Here is a 14,727-nt window from a genome sequence, read left to right as displayed (position 1 = left end):
GTAAATAATTTTTTCAACTAGTTCCCTGTTACTGGAAATTTAAATTTGTTATACTTGTTTTCTATTATGAGCAACAATGCAAGGAATATCTTTGTGAACTTATCTGTTTTCTCAAAATGCAATTCCTAAAAATGGAAATGATGGGGTTAAAGGTACATAGATTTTTAGACTTTGCCACACATTGCCAAAATGTCCTTGTGCTGGATAGTCAATGTCTGCTTTTCCATGTCATTATTCAACCTTTTATATTCTGTTCTACATCCTAGGAGACAGATCTCAATGAACCAACTAAACTCCCTTGCCCAGTCTTCTGGTTGGATTTACCAATGAAAGCACTGGCAGATCAAAAGTAGGAAAATAGATAGGTTGAAATATTATTCTTTCCAAATCTTTCCCTTTGGGGCCACAGTTTGGAGAGATAGCTGTATTCTTCAACCAACAGTTACATCTTTAATCAGACAGCATCTCTCTTGTACCTGCAGTTCTTACTGTGTTGGTTACTTCAGTCCCCTTTCTCCTTCAAGTTTGGGGTGGTAATAACTTCCAGGCATTGCGAGTCCTGGGAACTTTTTTTGGTTCCCTTGACCCTACCCGAACCTTGCTTGTTACCTGACTGACCCAGATATATCCACCATTGTTTATATCATCAGGATATTTGAACTTAAAAGAGAACTTTCTACTGAATTTTCCAATAAATAAATATACTATTGGCAATTTGGCTACATATTCTAATATATATTTTTATGATATCCTAAAATATTTAGCCTTAATAACCCTACACAGATTGAAAGAACTAAAATCAATATAATTCCCCAGTGAACTGCAGAAAATAATGAACATGCCATATCTTAAAATCATGTGCAGAAAAATCTCTAGAGTTTCTGCTTTATTCTTTATAAAAATACAAGGTACCAGAAAAAAATATTTTAGCTCATTCAGTTTCATCTTACTCACGAGAATGATGATTCCTATGTGGATCTTTAGAGACTTCTAAATTTAGTGCTTAGATAACTACTTAAAAAATATGACTGACAGAGACAATACTCAATAGGAATCATTGGTACTACAGTTTTTTTATTTTTTAAATATAATTTTATTTATTTATTTCTGGCTGTGCTGGGTGTTTGCAGCTGCACAGGCTTTTCTCTAGTTGCTGTGAGCAGGGGCTACTATGCAGTTGTGGTGCATAGTACGGGCTTCTCACTGTGGGGGCTTCTCTTGTTGCAGAGCACAGGCTCTGGGGCGTGTGGGCTTCAGTAGTTGTGGCACGTGGGCTCACTAGTTGTGGCACATGGGCTTAGTTGCTCCACAGCATGCAGGATCTTCCTGGATTAGGGATTGAACCCGTGTCTTCCGCATTGGCAGGCAGATTCTTTACCACTGAGCCACCACAGAAGCCTGGTGAAGTTTTGAGAAAACCCTGTCAATTCTCTTTCCCTCACCATCAGTGATCTTTAAAGACCGATATTTCCAGGTTTTCTTTCTCCCGCCTTGTCCAATATTATCTATATTTTGTTCAGTGGTACCTCCTCCTCTGCCTAACTTGTAGATCCCGATGTTTCCTGGGCTTTCAGTCTGCATCGTCTTTGCTTTCTTTCTATGTCATTCTTTTTTGGGTAAATTCATCCACTCTCGTTCACTAGTTCCTTAACTCAAAAGAAATATTTATTGACTGTCTACAATGTGCCAGCACCGTTTTAGGCGCCGAGTGGAGCGGTGACCAAAGCAGGGTCCTCGTCCTCGTAAGGTTTTACCTGCTAATGGGATGATAAACAAATACATAGGTGAATACGTAAGGTCAGGTGGTGAAAAACTCTGATGTGAAATAAAATGAGATATTAGGACATCAAGTAATAGCCAGAGGGATAACAAAAGGTATGTTTTAGAGACAGTAGTTAGTGAATGGCCTTCTGAGGAGCTACAGTTACCTAAATAATGGTAAAGAGCAAGCCGTACAGAGGCTCAGAGTAGAGGACCAAGGTTGACATAGTCAAAGAAAAGCAGAAAGGTCCGGTTGACTGGAACTGAGTAAGGTTAGATAGGCGGGCAAGGACAAGATCATGCTGGATCTTTGAGGACGTGGTAAGAACACTGGATTTTATTCTATGTGAAATGGGATACCAATGATGAAATGCATAACCCACCAATAACTGAAACATTTCATGAACTGCTTTGTGTCTTAAAAAAAATCACAGGCAAACTCTTATAAGAAAATAAAGGAGCAAATTCTTGTGACTTTAGTTTAGGTAAAGCCTTCTTAGATTTGATACCAAAAGTACAAATAACAAAAGAAAAATTAGATAAATTGAACTTCATCAAAATTCAAAAATTTTCTGCTTGAAAGGATACCATCAAGGAAGGGAAAAGACAATCCACAGGAGAAAATATTAGCAAATCACATATCTAATAAGAGACTTGGATCTAGAATACATAAGGAACTCTTAAACCTCAATAATAAAAAGGCATATAACATAATTTAAAAATGGCAAAGAACTTGAATAGTAATTTCTCCAAGGAAGATATACTAACAGACAATAATTAAAGGGAAAGACGTTCAACATCATTAGCCATCAGGGAAATGAAAATCAAAACTACAATGACATGCAATGAGCTCTTCACTAGGATGGTTATAATTAAAAAGACAGATAACAAGTGTTGGCAAGATATAAATTGTAACCTTCATACACTGCTAGTGGAAATATAAAATGGTACATCTGCATGGAAAACAAGTATTTACAAAGTTACCATATGATCTAGCAATTTCACTACTGGAAAGATAAAATCCTATGTCTGCATAAAAACTTGTCCACAACCGTTTATGGGGCTTCCCTGGTGGCTCAGACAGTAAAGAAACTGCCTGCAAAGCTATGGTTTTTCCAGTAGTCATCGATGGATATGAGAGTTGGACCATAAAGAAGGCTGAACGCCAAAGAAGGCTGAAGGAGATTGTCAATCCTAAAGGAAATCAACCCTGAATATTCATTGGAAGGGCTGATGCTGAAGCTGAAGCTCCAATACTTTCACCACCTAATGCAAAGAGCTGACTCATTGGAAAAGACCCTGATGCTGGGAAAGAGTGAGAGCAGAAGGGAGCAACAGAGGATGAGATGATGGGGCTCAACATGATGAGATGATGATTGAGTTGGATGGCATCACTGACTCAATAGACATGAGTCTGAGCAAACTCTGGGAGATAGTGAAGGACAGGAAAGCCTGGCATGTTGCAGTTCATGGGGTTGCAGAGTGGACATACTTACCAAAAAACAACTGTTTATAGCAGCATTATTCATAAGAGCCAAAAAGTGGAAACAAATGTCCACTGACTGATGAATGGATAAATAAAATGTGGTATATTCATACAGTGGAATATTATTTGATCATAAAAAATGAAGTGCTGATACATGCTACAAAATAAAAAAGTGTTAGTCACTCAGTCATGTCTCTTTGCCACCCCATGGACTGTAGCCTTCCAGGCTCCTTTGTCCATGGAATTCTCCAAGTAAGAATACTGATGTGGACAGCCATTTCCTTCTCCAGAGGATCTTCCTGATCCAGGGGTGAATCTTAAAAACATTATGCCAAGTAAAAGAAGCTGGTCAAAAAGGATCACATATATATGTGTGATCTTGAGATTTATAATAAGAGATATATGTTTGGTCTTCATACCCATTTCTTGCACAAAGCTCCTAAGGTCATTGGACTTTCTTAAGTGTTAAAGTTGACTTTTGCTATGTTTATAGGGTAACTTTTGGGAAGCACCTAAGGATGGTGACTGGTTGCCAGTAGAACCAACCATGTGATTAGAAGATTGGAACTTTCAGTTCCACTCCTCTGACCTACAGGAAGGGGAGAGGGGCTGGAAGTTGAATCAACTGCCAGTGACCAATCATGTAATCAATCCTGCCCATGTAATGAAGCCTTTGTAAAAACACAGAAGGACTGGGTTAAGAAAACATCCAGGTTGGTGAACACATGGAGGTGCTGGGAAAGCAGGGTGATGGGAGAGAACATGGAAGTTCCATGACCCTTCCCCATGTCTTGCCCTATCTATCTCTTCCATCTGACTGTTTCTGAGTCATACCCTTTTATAGTAAACTGATAATTCAGTAAGTAAAATATTCCTGTGAATTCTATGAGTCTAGAATTCATAGTTGCTGGAGTCTATGAGTCCAGCAAGTTGATTGAACTCAAAGAGGGGGTTGTTGGAATCTCTGATCTATAGCTGGTCAGTCAGAAGCACAGATGATAACCTCTGAAGCATAGGGTGCAGGGGCAGTTTCATAGGACTAAACCCTTAACCTATGGGATCTTAATTTCCATTATGTAACAAAGCTCCTGAATTTAAAATTAAATTTCAATTTGGGAAAGCCTGTTAAACCTTCTGCTCAGTTTTGCTCTGAACCAAAAACTGCTCTAAAAAATTAAGTTCATTAAAAATTAAATTTTATTTCATGAGACAAACTTAAAACTAATGATGGCTAACACACACACAAGGAAGCTGGAAGGTCATGGCTGGTAAGGTAGTTTAACCATTTATGAGGGACTGAGACTCCTTTTGTTCCACTCTGCCATTCCTAGACTTAGTTATCACGTCTACTCCGAGGTGGTTGCTGCAGCCAACATCTGCATTCTAACATCAGGACAGAGAAAATATGAAGGAGAAAAACACGCTGCTTCCTTTTAAGCCATTCACCAGAAACTGCGTAAGTCCCTTTTGCTTATATGCTTTGGGAAGAGCTTAGTCATATGGCTACGTTTGGCTGTAGGGAGGCAGAGAAATGTGAATTTTATCCTAGGTGGTGCCACAGATTCCATCTTCTTTGCCATGGGTTCTATCTTGTAGGTACTATAAAATGAATGGAGGGTGAGACACGACAGGGTGCCCATTTCTTCAGGGCCTCAAATTTCTCTCATACAAGAGTCTTTTGTGTGCACCAAAGTAGCCTGATCGTTGCTTATTGCACATTCTTGCCTCTGTATCTTCAGATGTACTATTTCCTTTGAAATGCTTTCTTTCAAGTTAGTTTCTTCTTTGTCCAACACAAGCTCAATTCCCACTTCTTTATGAAGTTGATCTCTCCTGCTTATAAACACACAGCTCTACCAATCTAACTCATAGGGAGAAGAGAGATTTTAGAGGTTATCTTGTATCTTGTTACTCAAACGAGGTTCTTGGACCAGTAGCATCAGCACACTGAGGAGCATATTGCTACTGCTAAGTCACTTTAGTCATGTCCCCATAGACGGTGTATTAGACATGCAGAATCTCAGGCCCCAGTGCAGACTGACTGAATCAGAATCTTCATTTTTAACAGGATCCTCAGGGGATTCATATGTAAATTAAAGTTTGAGAAGCACTGACCTATCATCTTTATACTTAATCAGAAAGTGAGGGTCAGGGACTTCCCTGGTTGTCCAGCAGTGAAGAATCCACCTGCCAGTGCAGCGGACTTAGATCCCTGGTCCACGAAGATTCCACGTGCCACAGAGCAACTAAGCCTGTGTGCCACAACTACTGCACCAAGGCTCTAGAACCTGTGCTTTGCAAGGAGAAAAGTCACGGTAAGAAGCCCACGAATCTCAACAAATAGTAGTCCCTGCTCTCTGTAACTAGAGAAAGCTTACTGGTAACAAAGACCCAGTACAGCCAAATATAAATAAATAAAAAGTGAGGGTCAGAGAGAGAAAATGGCTCATTGACTAGTTAGTACTTAACTTTTCAAATGAAGAGTTAAAATCCACATCTTTTAGTTCACAGCACAAAGCTCTTTCCGCTACACCTTTTTGTGTCCTCCCTGCTCTAGAATTTAGTCCTGTGATAAGTAATTTGCATTGACCTTATACCTTGTGATAGACCTTTTGAGGGTCATTTTATATTATCATTTAATTCTTAACACTGTCAGTTTTTTCTGTTCATATATTATCCTCCTAACCTTATTTTAAATTCCTAGATGACAGAAAGAGTATATTGGGCTTCTCTTAGTGTCTGGACACATTTAAGTTGGTCATTTGTTTCTTTCAAATTGTAACTAAGGAAAACAAATTACTAAAACTTGAAAATCTGAAAAATAACTAAGTCCTTTGAGTCTGATCAGAACTCTGCATGAAGTGATGCAACAGAGTAAATTATTTATATTTGCACTAAAATCTCTATTTTGTGTCTACCTGAACAACATAGAATGGGTTAGATGTTCTTCCTCATATTATGCTCTGCATGCCTATCTGTGTCATTGTACTTCCCACATTCTATTATATTATTTATTTATAAATCTCTTATTTATTTTCTTATGTTCTTTGAGAGTAGTGACTGTATCTAATTTTTTAATCCTGTATCCAGCACACAACATGGTATCTGATAAATATTTGATGAATGACTAGACTACTAATAAATGATGTTTTGACAAAGTATGTTAGAAAATAGCCTTAAGTCTGCATTTATACTACAAGGATAAAAAGACTGATTTTAATATCAAGGATTTTCTATAGATACTTTCTACCAAAATTTCACTTATTGTTAAAAACATAATAGCATCCTGGTTTTATTTCTGTCTCTTGCAAAACAAATGCACAGAAAACTGTTAATATGTGATAAATGAGGGAAAGGTTAAAAAAAGAGGTTGTAAATAATTTTGATTAAACTCTTCTTTGTGGTTCAGACTAGGACTTGTTTTTTGGATAAAAGAAGAAAACCTGTGAGGATATAAATGAAAGGATCTTTTCTCTTAGGTACCTGAGGAACTTACTATTCATCTTCTAGATGTAAAGGGGAAATTTGGGGTTAAGGACACATACTTCTCAAGGAACTCGTCCACAGTGAGACTTGCTTTCCATTGATCCAAGACTGAGATATCTGTGTTTCCCAAAATTGAAACAGCTGAAACTAGAAAGGAGAATGGTGAACATTAGCTTCCGGAATTTTCTTTTACACAACACAGGGAAGCCAAACATTCACCTTTTACATTATGGTGTTACCTTTATTTGTTCACAAATGTAATCTTTTCAAAGTTATCAGTTCAGTTCAGTTGCTCTGTTGTGTCTGACTTTATGTGGCCCCAAAGACTGCAGCACACCAGGCCTCCCTGTCCATCACCAACTCCCGGAGCTTTCTCAAACTCAAGTCCATTGAGTCGGTGATGCCATCCAACCATCTCATCCTCTGTCATCCCCTTCTCCTCCTGCCTTCAATCTTTCCCAGCATCAGAGTCTTTTCAAATGAGTCAGTTCTTTGCATCAGATGGCCAAAGTATTACAGCTTCAGCTTCAGCATCAGTCCTTCCAATAAATATTCAGGACTGATTTTCTTTAGGACTGACTGGCTAGATCTCCTTGCAGCCCAAGGGACTCTCAAGAGTCTTCTCCTACACCACAGTTCAAAAGCATCAATTCTTCAGTGCTCAGCTTTCTTTATGGTCCAACTCTCACATCCATACATGACTACTGGAAAAATCATAGCTTTGACTAGATGGACCACTGTCAGCAAAGCAATGTCTCTGCTTTTTAATATGCTGTCTAGGTTTGTCTTAGGTTTTCTTCCAAGGAGCAAGCATCTTTTGATTTCATGGCTGCAGTCACCATCTGCAGTGATTTTGGAGCCCAACAAAGTAAAGTCTGTCACCATTTTCATTGTTTCCCCATCTATTTGCCATGAAATGATGCGACCAGATGCCATGATCTTCCTTTTTTGAATGTTGAGTTTTAAGCCACCTTTTTCACTCTCCTCTTTCACTTTCATCAAGAGGCTCTTTATTTCTTCTTTGCTTTCTGCCGTAAGGATGGTGTCATCTGCATATCTGAGGTTATTGGTATTTCTCCCAGCAATCTTGATTTCAGCTTGTGCTTCATTCAACCCGGCATTTTGCATCATAATGTACTTTGCATATAAGTTAAATAAACAGGATGACAATATACAGCCTTGATGTACTCATTTCCCAAAATGGAACCAGTCTGTTGTTGCATGTCCAGTTCTAACTGTTGCTTCTTGACCTGCATACAGATTTCTCAGAAGGCAGGTAAGGTGGTCTGTTATTCCCTTCTCTTTAAGAATTTTCCACAGTGTTGTGATCCACATAGTCAAAGGCTTTGGCATAGTCAATAAAGCAGAAATAGATGTTTTTCTGGAACTCTATTTCTTTTTCAGTGATCCAACGAATGTTTGCAATTTGATCCCTGGTTCCTCTACCCTTTCTACATCCAGCTTGAACATCTGGAAGTTCATGGTTCACGTACTTTTGAAGCCTGACTTGGAGAATTCTGAACAATTACTTTGCTGGAGTGTGAGATGAGTGCAATTGTGTGGTAGATGGAACATTCTTTGGCATTGCCTTTCTTTGGGATTGGAATGAAAACTGACTTTTCCCAGTCCTGTGGCCACTGCTGAGTTTTCCAAATTTGCTGACATACTGCACTTTCACAGCATCATCATTTAGGTTTGAAATAGCTCAACTGGAATCCCACCACCTCCACTAGCTTTGCTTGTAGTGTTGCTTCCTAAAGCCCACTTGACTTTACATTCCAGGATGTCTGGCTCTAGGTGGGTGACCACACCATTGTGATTATCTGGGTCAGTAAGGTATTTTTTCGTATAGTTCTTCTGTGTATTCTTGCCATCTCTTCTTAATAGCTCTATACAGTCAGCAAAAACAGGACAGGGAACTGACTATGGCTCAGATCATAAACTCCTTATTGCAAAATTCATACTTGAGTTGAAGAAAGTAGGGAAAACCACCAGACCATTCAGGTATGACCTAAATCAAACCCCTTACAATTATACAGTGGAAGTGACAAATAGATTCAAGGGATTAGATTCAATAGACAGAGTCAGAGTGCCGGAAGAACTATGGATGGAAGCTTGTGACATTGTATAGAAGGCAGTGATCAAGACATTCCCAAGAAAAAAAAAATGCAAAAAGGCAAAATGATTGTCTTGAGGAGGCCTTACAAAGAGCTGAGAAAAGAAAAGAAGCTAAAGGCCAAGAAAAGGAAAGATATACCCATCTGAATGCAGAGTTCCAAAGAATAGCAAGGAGAGATAAGAAAGCCTTCCTCAGTGATCAGTGCAAAGAAACAGAGAAAAATAATAGAATGGGAAAGACTAGAGATCTCTTCAAAGTTATACCAGATTCCAAAAACTTTTTTTTTTCATTTATTTTTATTAGTTGGAGGCTAATTACTTTACAATATTGTAGTGGGTTTTGTGATACATTGACATGAATCAGCCATGGAGTTACATGTATTCCCCATCCCGATCCCCCCTCCCACCTCCCTCTCTACCCGATCCCTCTGATTTTTACAGCTCCCACCAAACAAACAAACAAACAACCCTCTCAATCACGGAACAATGTCACCTGAACATAGTATCCTCATTTTTACAGCCTTTCTTTTGCTTATACAGCACTACCATCCCAGACAATCCTGTTCCACAGCTCATGTGACTCCTCATAAAACCAGCTCACTTGGATACATTCCCCTTGAAGGGCCATAATATTGTCAGTAGCATGCACTTCAGTACTTAATCATATATGGTCATATTTTAAATTTTTATGTGTATCTATAGCTTGTCTCCCAAAGTAGAACCTCAGTTCCTTAAGGAGAGGGACCATGTCAGATGCTTGCGTCAGCAAAAGCAACTCAGTGAAGAGGCAAAGGACTTGCATTCTACCTAAGTGTTGGTTCTTACTAGTTTTGTTACCTTGAACAAATCACTGAACATTTGAGTCTGTGCTTCACTGAAAAATATAAAAGTTTAGTGGTTAAGAATACAGGTCTGGGAAAAAAAAAACAAACAAGAATACAGGTGTGGAATCACCCTAACTAGATTTTAATACATATACTGCTACTTACTAACTGTATGGTCTTGTGTAAATCTCTTAACCTCTTTCTAACTCAGTTTCCTTATCTGCAAATTAGGAATAATAATGACCTTTTCATAGTGTCGTAAAGATTAAATGTGCTAAGACATGTAAATTGCTTAGAATGGTGCCTGATATGGTATAAATGCCTAATAAATCTTGGCTGTTATTATCATTTTTAAAAAGAAGAAAAGGAAAAGAAATAAGAGAAATAATTAATTTATTTTCCCTTCTGTACTTTAAGAGAAGCAGTTTGATGAAAACTACTACTATTGATGGGGCTTCCCAGGTGGTGCTAGTGGTAAAAGCCCACCCACCATTGCAGGAGACATAAGAGATGTGAGTTCGATCCCTGGGCCAGGAAGATCCCTTGGAGAGGGCATGGCAACCCCCTTCAGTATTCTTGCCTGGAAAATCCCATGGACAAAAGAGCCTGGCAGGTTACAGTATATAGGGTTCAAAGAGTCAGACACGACTGAGGCGACCTAGCATGCATGCAAGCACGCACTACTGTTGATCTTGTTTCCAACCTGATCAAGACCTTCAGTCCACTGACCCTATCATTTTTACAATATTCATCCTCCCTCATGTCCTCATTTCCTTTCTCATACAGTTTTCACGGCCTCATAATCACTCTCTTACAAAGAGTCAAGTCCCTTGCCTCTCTTTCCCTTATACCAACTTAGAAAACCCCTAGTCTTCACTTTGTATATGTACACTAAAAGTGAAAATGTTAGTTGTTCTGTCTTGTCTGACTCTTTGTGACCCCATGGAGGGTAGCCTTCCAGGCTCCTCTGTCCATTAAATTCTCCAGGCAAGAATACTGAAGTGAGTGGCCATTCCCTTCTCCAGGGGATCTTCCCAACACAGGGCTCCAACCTGGGTCTCCTGCATTGCAGGCGGATTCTTTACCATCTGATCCACCAGGAACTCATATGCGTATATGTACACTAGAACAATCAAAAATTATTTGGAAAAAAAAATTCACCCAGCCATTCTGAATGAGCTCACTTCAAATTATGACCATAAATTTTAAATGGGCATCCAACTTTGACAGATGATAATAGTAATTCATCTTAATATCCTTTTAATAAAAAGGATTTTCTCATTCTTCAAGACATTTGACACCTCCCTTCAAATTTTTGATACTCATCCCCCTACCCACTCTCTGTCAGAAAATTAATATAAGTAGAGAAGAACAACCTCATCTTCCACCATCAATTCTAACATCTAACTGGCATAAGTACCTACAATCTTTGCCTGCATCTCTATCACAGTAGAAGAACCATCCTGGCTTCTTACACCAACTCCTCCAATTGTGCTCTTGGTTCTATTCTCTTTTATTAGCTTTTTTCTTTCCTGCATCATCATTTTCTCTCTTTTTACCAAGATTATTTCCTTTGGCAAACAAACATTTCATAGTCTCTTTCCTTATCGTGCATCTATATATTTTTAATCTCACATCTTAAAAAAAATTCTCTTTAACTCATTTCTCCCTTCAGCTAGTGCACCTCCATTTTTCTATGTACTGTCCTGGCAAAATTCTTCAAAAGAGCTCACTATGTCCACCATCTCACATCCCACTGTGCATTCTCTTCTCAAAATACTCTGATCAGGTTTTCATACATAATATTCCAGGGAAACCACTCCTATCAAGGTTATCGATCTACATTTAATTAAGCTAATGGTCAATTCTATTTTCATCTTACTCGACACTTTCCAAAGCAAAAGATGATACTTTGTACATATTCATTTAAAAAATAGTTTTATAGTCAGTGTATCACTACAACTTAGAGTAGCCTTCATACAGCTGGGCAAGATCCTACTGTAAAACAAATAGTAGAACGTCAGAATATTTTAAGACTTCATCATTTACATATCTTTTATTTGCTTTATTCATGTCTAGTATAAGCTTTCCAATTCCTTACTTTGTCACCTAAATTCTTTGTCACATAAAAATATTTACTTTGTCACATAAAAATATTAATTTATAAACTTCTTGGAAGCCTGATATGAATACATTTTTACATAATGAGAAAACAGTGCATTTTCTTAATAATTTATTATGCTAAACTTTGAAATACTTTTAAAAATAGATTTTTAAAAAATAAAAATAAAACATACCTCTTGTCCATGGTCTCCTAAACTTATTATCAGTAACACTTGCAGGATAATTGTCATCTCGATATAAACATGAAGGGATCCGAAGCAATAAAGCATCTTTGCACAACTTCTTTCTAACCACACTCTGTGTAAGAAAGATTATGAAATCTTTTAATATATATTGAATTAAAAATATTTATCTGTCATATTCCAGAATATTAAAATTCTCTATTGTTTCAAATTTATGTTATTTTCATTTAAAGGTAATACATGTTCACTATAAAATATCTAACACAGAACCACATAACTGAGGAAGTCACGGTCCCTAGTGATACCAATTAGTCTGGTATATTTTCCTACGTACTTTGTTTTCTAGATTAGGCTAAAATGTCTGTGTGTGTTTCATAAAAAAAAATGGGATCGTATCATTTATACACCATTTAGCAAAGTGCTGTTTTTCACTTTTAGTATAATATGGCTATCTTAACTTTTGTTTTCCACATCTTTGTACTGTTTCACTTGTGATATCCAGCAAATATGTTACTCAATTTAAAACAATCTAATAATTAAATTTTAAAAGGATGTTAAATCAGTTAAGTAAGCATGTAAATAAAAATTCTCTATGCTTGGTTCTGCCTTTACTTTCCAGCTTTATTTCCCATTGCTCTTTAATACTAACTGTAGTCTTTAAATAGAGCAATCACTACCCTCTTAACCTTTAGTGGTCACTTCCCCATCAACAGGATGCCTTTGAAAAATGCCCTGCTACTCTTCTCTAGCTGTCAAAATTTTATTCAACCTTTCAAGTCTCATCTTAAACAAATTTCCTCAGTGACTCCCAACTTCTCACGAATTCATTATTCTATGTATTTGGACAAATGATAATTTCTTTCATTACTTCCCAAGAGTTTTATGTTTGCCGAAGGCTTAATAACATACTAAATAAGAGGCCCTAATTATTTAAGAATAAATAGTATGAAGAAAAGATGAGTTAAGTAATTCATAAATAATGAGGACCAAAGTTTCATAGTCAAAAGTCAAAGGTTCATCATCAAATGGAACATTACCTAAAAAACAAAATAAAGTCATAAAAATTAAAATTTATTTTAATTAAATTTTGTTTGTAATTAACTTATAATTGCTTTGTTATAATTTCCCTCAAAACTGTATTATATGATGATATGCGTGATACTAGTCATTACTTCACCTGTGATCATAAACAAGATATTTCTAGAAAATATTTGAGGATTTAATCAAAATCTCCCAAGGTATCTCTGACTCCTTTGATATTCAAACCTTTCTCTTTGTCTTACCTGTTATCTGATCTAATTTTGTCAGATTTTCATCTGATAATAGCTTTACCTGTTATTTGAGTGATTCTTCAACACTGTTTTCATGAACTTTATAAAACCCTGTATATTTTGCAAGATTTGCCATTGATTAGTATATTTGTACTGTATCATGGGGGTGTGGTACACCAGTGGGAAACTAAGATACCATGGGCGAGAATAAGAGTCTGAGGAAGTTTTTGTATAGACTAATTTTTCAAGTGGATAATACATTCATAAATACATCTGTATAACAATGACCTCTGATTCCCTACCACGTATGTGGTACATATGCCTCCCTTGCAATGATATATTTGCCTCCCTGTTATGATAGAACAATAAGATGGCAAGAACTATGAACTGGTGTGTGACAATTAATCTAATTAGTTTCTTAACAACGTACCTGGTTTGAATTTCAGCTTTGTACAAGGTATTTAACTTCTTTAGACATCATTTGTCTAACCTGTAAAACTGTAAAACCTGTGTAATAATAGTATCTTCCTCATGGAGTAGTTGTGGTCATCAAAATGACACAATCCATCAAAAGAGTAAGTGATCAAATGATATAATTAAAATAGTAAGGGACTAATACATACTGTTACAGTCATTTATCATAGAGATAACTGGAATTATTTTTTCCCCATTCCTTCTGAGAAAAATCACTCAAGATCATCCATAAAAGCAGCCCAAACTTGCTAACAGTTTCCACTTTTTTCCCATTGACAGCTTCAAATTCACATTAAATTGGCAACAATTTCCTCCCCAAACAGTGTTTTTAAGGTATATTAAAACTGGAAAGTAGTTTTTAGTGAATTTCAGAGTAGGACTAAGGATTACTCTAAGGACTATTAAAAAGTGATCATAATATATAGTGCATGTAGATAACATTTTCATATCATAATTCTTAGTAATCAGGTCATGACCTAATAACACCCTACCTCATTCAAATAATCTATTGCACAATATTTGAATGCTGGAAACATATCTTCTTTCTTTGAAAGCAGTACAAATTTCACATCTGGAAATACAAAAATTAAAAAGAAATATTTGGTAGAATAGCAAAGCTGGGAGCAGAAAACCATTCTTAGTCACAAAACATTGGTTCATTCATTTTTTTAAAAGACTCTGAATGATTAAAAATTTAACTATGAAAATAATATTATTATGATTTAAATCTAATACGAAAATAATATATACACTGGTATAAAATTATTCATATATTTTTCATATTATTTTATCCATATAATCCTAGTTGGTGGATTGCAATATATTTAATATCATCATTTTGTTGCAAAAGAAGCTGAGGTTCACAAGACTAATAGTATGGTTTTCTCATGATAACCGTATTTCTTAAGTGAACCAAGGGCAAAACTGTGCTGAAGCAGTGGGGTAGAATGTGGAAAATTCCACTCTCTAATAAAATAAAAAGTGAAATCACTCAGTCATTT

The 14,727-nt window shown here is 36.7% G+C and overlaps 1 protein-coding gene across 1 annotated transcript in view; it reads right to left on the bottom strand.

Annotated features, from left to right (window-relative positions):
- The window catches only part of SHOC1 (shortage in chiasmata 1), an 88,345-nt gene extending 74,083 nt beyond the window's left edge, over positions 1–14,262 (bottom strand). Inside the window, exons 1-3 of the mRNA XM_061163427.1 lie at positions 14,218–14,262; positions 11,973–12,096; positions 6,793–6,880 (exon numbers count right to left, since the gene is read on the bottom strand). Of these exons, the coding sequence (XP_061019410.1) occupies positions 6,793–6,880; positions 11,973–12,096; positions 14,218–14,262 (257 nt within the window). The remainder of the gene's footprint in view (positions 1–6,792; positions 6,881–11,972; positions 12,097–14,217) is intronic.
- Between the last annotated feature and the right edge of the window lie 465 nt (positions 14,263–14,727).

This window comes from Dama dama, chromosome 16 (assembly GCF_033118175.1).
Source record: "Dama dama isolate Ldn47 chromosome 16, ASM3311817v1, whole genome shotgun sequence".
Lineage (NCBI taxonomy): Eukaryota > Metazoa > Chordata > Mammalia > Artiodactyla > Cervidae > Dama > Dama dama.
This window is presented reverse-complemented; position numbering and strand designations above follow the sequence as displayed.